Source organism: Otolemur garnettii, unplaced genomic scaffold (assembly GCF_000181295.1).
Source record: "Otolemur garnettii isolate 467f Iridium unplaced genomic scaffold, OtoGar3 scaffold00044, whole genome shotgun sequence".
Taxonomy (NCBI): Eukaryota; Metazoa; Chordata; class Mammalia; order Primates; family Galagidae; genus Otolemur; species Otolemur garnettii.
The window spans coordinates 11,105,975-11,112,150 of NW_003852439.1; the positions used below are offsets into that span (position 1 = coordinate 11,105,975).

The 6,176-nt window shown below is 50.9% G+C and overlaps 1 protein-coding gene across 4 annotated transcripts in view; it reads left to right on the plus strand.

The window, feature by feature from the left end:
* Positions 1–6,176, plus strand: part of MGRN1 (mahogunin ring finger 1) — a 57,345-nt gene that overhangs the window by 18,531 nt on the left and 32,638 nt on the right. For all 4 annotated transcript variants that reach the window (XM_003790841.3, XM_012805804.2, XM_012805800.2 and 1 more), the window contains exons 2-4: positions 1,532–1,650; positions 4,043–4,131; positions 5,300–5,446. In XM_003790841.3, coding sequence (XP_003790889.1) covers positions 1,532–1,650; positions 4,043–4,131; positions 5,300–5,446 — 355 coding nt within the window. The remainder of the gene's footprint in view (positions 1–1,531; positions 1,651–4,042; positions 4,132–5,299; positions 5,447–6,176) is intronic.

The following is a 6,176-nucleotide window of genomic DNA, read 5'->3' on the forward strand; positions in this document are numbered from 1 at the left end:
AAAAAAAAAAAAAAAAGATTTATCAACTGACAACTTAACTCCTTCTAGGTTTTTTTTTGTTTGTTTGTTTGTTTTGGTTTTGAGACAGGATCTGTCTTTGTTGCCCAGGTTGGATCACAATGGCTCCTCGATGGGCTCAAGTGATCCTCCTGCCTCAGGCTCCCAAATAGCTGGGACAGTAGGTGTCTGCCATAATGCTGACTAATTTTCCTATTTTTGGTAGAAATGGGGGTCTTGCACTTGCTCAGGCTCCATCTTGAATTCCTGAGCTCAAGGGATCCTCCTGCCTCAGCCTCTCAGAATGCTGGGATTCCAGGTGTGAGCCACTGTGCCCAGCCCATCTGCTGTTTTATGAACATTGCATACATCTTGGCAGAACAGAATTGGTAGCTCTGCACTGGGCTCTCTATGGCTTCTGGCTGAGGTCCTTTCCCCTGCTCTGTGATTTCAGGCTTGAGATTTATGGGCCAAAGGCCAACCAAGACTGAAGCTGAGGCCCAGAAAAAGGGTCCAGAGATCCTGGGTCCCAGAGCTTTGGGTGCCTGCCTCCTGCCAACACCCCACAGGCTGTTGTGGGACTTGTCACCTTTAAAGACTGTGTACGAAGATACACTGATGCTTTCATGTGGTGGAGCTGTATGAGGCCCAGGTGATGTGGAAAGACATCCTGTGCTTACCTCTACCTTAGTTATTCTATTTTTATTGACTTAAAAACTTCAAATTGATACATGCTCAATTTCCTTGTCCAAGGAAAAGAAGTTGACACAAAGTGGAATGTCTGGGCTTTTGTTCCTGCCTTGTTGGCTCTGGGGTAAGGGACTGTGTAAGGATTTCCTGAGGAAGCTGTAATAAGTGACCATTAACTGTGGCTTAGAGCAACAGAAATGTGGTCTCACAGTTCTGGAGCCCAGAAGTGGGGAATCAAGGTGTCAGCGGGACCTCCCTTAGGAGGTGCCAGGGGAAGAGCCTGTCCCCTGCTTCTGGAGGCTCCAGGTTCCTTGTCATTCCTTGGCTTGTGACTGCATCACTCTAGTCTGTGCTTTCTGTTGTATGTGTATCTGTGTCCAAATCTTTCCCTTTCTTTTAAGATCATAGTCACTGGATTTAGGTTTCTCTAATCCAGTATGACCTCATCTTCACTTGATCACGTCAAAAAAGACCCTCCTTCCAAACAGGGTCACATGCATAGGAGGTGGAGGTGGGGTAAGGACCTGGACACATTTCTGTGGGGAACATGGCTCAGCCCACTGCAGGGGGCACTGAGGCCAGAGTTGAGACCTGATGACTGTAGGGAGAGAGTAGTCCAGGAGAGGAAAAGTGTTGAGGCTGATGAGCTACAGAGGCCTGTAGGTTACCTTGGAAGGCCCTAGGTATGGCTGATTGGGCCATTGCACAGGAAGCCAGTTCCATGCCCACCCACCCCCCACCCCCCAACTTCTCTCAGGACTAAGTCTTTCTCAGGTCTTTATATGTTCCTCCTTGGGCCATGTTGAACCTGAGAATCTACAACTGTATTCTTTTTTTTAAACAGGAAACTACTTTGCTTCCCACTTTTTCATGGGAGGTGAGAAATTCGACACACCCCACCCTGAAGGTTACCTCTTTGGTGAGAACATGGATCTGAACTTCTTGGGCAGCCGGCCAGTTCAGGTGGGTCTGAGGCCCTTTTTTTCTCTAGCCATCTGTCCCCACCCTCTATCCCTGCTGGGGGGGAGTGGTGTGGAAAGCCCTGTCCCTAGTTGTCGTCCTCATGGTGGGGGTTGAAGGAAGGCCCTGTTCTTAGCTGTCTGTCCCCTTGGTGGGGAGGCTCTGTCCCCAGCTATCTGTTTTCTTGTTGTGGGTGTGAGAGGTCTTGTTCCCAGCCTTCTGTCCTGCTTGGGCAGGGGGGTGGGTTGGGAGGCCCCATCCCCAGTCATCTGTCCCCTCTGGGAGGGCAGGCAGGCAGGCACCAAGTCACTCCAAACTGGCAGAGCTCCTGACAGGCCCGCAGTTGAGCCAGACGTGGTTGTGTGACTGTAACAGAGTGTGTCCTGCCAGTGCCCCTTAGAAGCCAGACAGCCAGTTACAGGTCACTGAGGAAGAGAGCAGTCATATTGAACTGTTGCCCCCAGGCTATAGGGCTGCACAAAGTTACAGATTTGGTTCCAGGCATCTTGAGTGACTTTCTTTAAAAAGCAAAAAGAAAATCCATGTTCCATAGAAGGATGGGCAAAAGATATACTTTGAAGGAGAAACCCAAACAGATGGTGAACTTTTTTACTAGTTACCAGAAGGGTACACATTCAGGCATGGCTGTCTGTTTGTTCAACACTGATTCGGCACCTGCTGTGTGCCTGGCACTCTTCTAGGGGCCGGGACGGTAGGCAGACCCTATCCTGTTCCCTAGTGGGGTGCAGAACAGTTGGCATTGGATGAGTGCATGGTTCATAGAGAGAGAGATGGAGGGTAGGCCCCATGGAGTCATGGCTGAGCCAAGCCATGAAAAGCAGGAAGGAGCCCCCCAGGAGGAGCAAGAAAGCAGGGGGCGAGAGAACAGAGGAGGAGGTGAGAGGGCTCAGGCCACTTGGGCAAAAGACAGTGTGGCCCACAAATCCTGGGAGGCCACAGCAAAAGCCAGGTGGGAGACCTCTCTCTAGGGGGATGCTGGACTCCCTCACCTTCCAGACCAGGATTTCCAGGTTATCTTAGCCACTGGGCAGCTCTGTGACATGAAACTTTGATCTTGCAGCCAGGGGATGGGGCTGAGTGCCGCTGCCTCCTGCCTGTGAGACCAGCAGAGAGCTGTCTCTGACCCTTCAGGTCTGCAGGAGCAGGAGCCTTGACTCTGTGTGGCCTCATCTCCTGCTGGGCCAAGCTCACAGTAGCCTTCATAGCGCTTTTTTGACTTCTTATTTTGACTCCATTGTAGATTCACCTGCAATTGTAAGAAATCTTAGATCTTGTGTGCACCTCGCCACTTTCTCCTAGTGATAAAGTCCTGGAAAACTCCTGCACAGTGTCAAAGCTGGACACTGCTTTTGACACAGCGATATTTTCCAAATGTCACCTGTTTTTTTGTTTGTTTTTTTGAGACAGAGTCTCACTATGTCATCATTGGTAGAGTGCCATGGCATCACAGCTCACAGCAACCTCAAACTCTTGGGCTTAAGCGATTCTCTTTCCTCAGCCTCCTAAGTAGCTGGGACTACAGGTGCCTGCCACAACGCCTGGCTATTTTTTTTGTTGCAGTTGTCATTGTTGGTTAGCTGGCCCAGGTGAGGTTTGAACCCCTCAGCCCCAGTGTATGTGGCTGGCACCGTAACCACTGTGTTATAGGCGCAAATGTCACCTGTTTTACATGCACTTGTGTGCAAACCTTTCTAAACCTTTACTGGCTGTTCTTGTTGTATGGATTGACTGCCTTGTTCAGAGGCAGTGGCAGCATCATGTCCCACTACCAGGAACATAGATCAAGATTCCAACCTTGGGCCAGACATAATGGCTCAGGCCTGTAATCCTAGCTCTTGGGAGACTGAGGTGGGTGTATTGCCTGAGCTCACAGGTTCAAGACCAGCCTGAGCCAGAGCGAGACCCCTTCTCTAAAAATAGCCGGGCGTTGTGGTCGGTGCCTGTAGTCCCAGGACTTGGCAGACTGAGGCAAGAGGATCACTAGAACCCAAGAGTTTGAGGTTGCTGTGAGCTAAGATGCCACGGTACACTACCGAGGGCAATTAAGTGAAACTCTGTCTCAAAAAAAAAAAAAAAAGATTCCAACCTTGGCCGCCTCCCACCCTGTCTCTCTGGCCAGGTGAAGTTACTGAGGGTCCTCCCTGGAACTGGGGACACATCTGAGAGGCCAGATTCTCATGGTGGTGTGGTCCTGGGTTTCCCTTGCTGGCTGTACTGCCTGATGTTCCTTCACTGTAGATGGGGGCAGCACCCATTGTGGCCCCTCTTCAGAGACAGAGCCCAGGAGACAAGTCAGGGCTGAGAACCTTACATTTTCTGTCCTCTGCCACTACAAGGCAGTCACCTGGGATTGCTTCTGGCTTTTCCTTCTTAGTTTCCCTATGTCACTCCTGCTCCCCACGAGCCAGTGAAGACGCTGAGGAGCCTGGTGAACATCCGGAAAGACTCCCTCCGGCTTGTGAGGTAACCTTTGGTCCTGCCCCTGGGAACCCTGAGGCTGAAGCCCTGGGGTATCTAGAACTCTGTGGGATGTGCCTGGGTTGGGGTTCCAGGCGGGTCCTGGGAAGAAGAGTGGGCCTTGAATGGGGCCAGGGGCTGTGAGCAGGGCTGCAGGCACCCAGAGGTGTTCCTTGGGTGAGAGATAGAAAGAGCACTGGAACCTACTAGATCCTTTAAACTAGGAGTTTTCTTTTCTTTTTCAGACAGAGTCTTAAGATATCGCCCTGGGTAGAGTGCTGTGGCGTCACAGCTCATGGCAACCTCCAACTCCTGGGCTTAAGCGATTCTCTTGCTTTAGCCACCCAAGTAACTGGGACTATAGGCACCCACCATAATGCCCGGCTATTTTTTTTTTTCAGTTTGTCATTGTTGCCTTATTGGGCCCGGGCCAGGTTTGAGCCGGCCAGCCTTGGTGTATGTGGCTGGCACCCTACCCACTGAGCTACGGATGCCACCTAAACTAGGGTTTTTCAACTGAGCACTTGTGCCCCAGGGACACTGGGTGCTGTCTAAAAACATCTGGGGAGTGGGGTGCTCCTGGCATCTAATGGCTAGAGGCCAGGGGTGTTGCTGAACTTCCTGCAGTGAGCAGGACAGCCCCCCACAGCTCAGGATGACCCAGACTTGAGGCATTTGGGGCCACCTGTAAACCTGAAGGATTCATCCCCCACTTTTCTGTGGGCGGAAAGAAGGGGAAAGTAAATCCTAGATTGTTGAGCCTTCTTGTCTAAATAGTAAGTAGGGCCCAGTGCAGTGGCTCACACCTGTGATCCTAGCACTCTGTGGGGCTGAGGTGAGTAGATTGCTTAAACTCAGGAGTTTGAGACCAGCCTAAGCAAGAGTGAGATCCTGTCTCTAAAAAAGTAGCTGGGCATTGTGGTTGGCACCTGCAGTCCCAGCTACTTGGGAGGCTGAGGCAAGAGATTGCTTGAAACCAAGAGTTTGAAGTTGCTGTGAGCTATGATGCTCTGGCACTTTATTCAGGATGGCAAAATGAGACTCTGTCTCAATAAATAAATAAATAAATAGGAACTGGGCCTCCATGTTTGCTAGAAAAGTGAGATGTGTCCTAGTAGCTATCTCCACAGACTATGACCCCCTGACCTGTTCCCTCTCCACCTCCCTTGAGTAGGTACAAGGATGATGCTGACAGCCCCACTGAGGACAATGAGAAGCCCCGGGTGCTCTACAGTTTGGAATTCACCTTTGACGCTGATGCCCGGGTGGCCATCACCATCTACTGCCAGGCGGTGGAGGAGTTCCTGAATGGCAGGGCCGTGTGAGTCCCGTAGCTGCTGGCATCACTGGAGTCTTGGGGGCTTCAGGCTCCTGTGGGAGCCTTCTCTCTGGCATTCGGACTGAGTAGAAGAAACCACCTGTGTTCTCTTGTGACACTCAGCACAACACCAAAACATGGGGGCTTTTCTTATACCAGGTCATTCCCTAGTCTTCCATAGATGCTAGTGGTGTCTTCTGGTGTGTGTGTGTTCTGACAGTGACTACCTGGAATTAGTGCAGCCCCTGCAGGTTGAGGGCTTAGTCCCACAAGACTGCCCCAACTTGAGGTGCCAGTCACAAGTCCTAGTTTGTCACCTGTGCTTCTCACCAAGCTATAAATCAGGGTTCCTGTAGTCCCCTCCTTGGGCTTGGTAATTTGTGAGGATGGCCCACAGAGTTTAGGAAACATTTCTTTTACTTTTAGTGGTCTATTATAATTAAAAGGATTCAGGTGAACAGTCAGATGAAGAGGTGCATAGGAGGAGTATGGGGCAAGGGGCACCACCTGCTGGAACCTGCAACAACCCTATAGTTTCTTTTCTGTGGAGCCTTCTTCACTTCCACACGATTCCAGCTCTTTTCCCCTACCTTGGAGGAGAGGGATGAGGCTGAGAGTTCCATGCTTCTAATCCTGGCTTGGTCTTTCTGTTGACCATCCCCCATCCTGGAATCTCCAAGAGCTGCCTCATTAGAACAAGAGACACTGGCTCGGCGCCTATAGCTCAACCGGC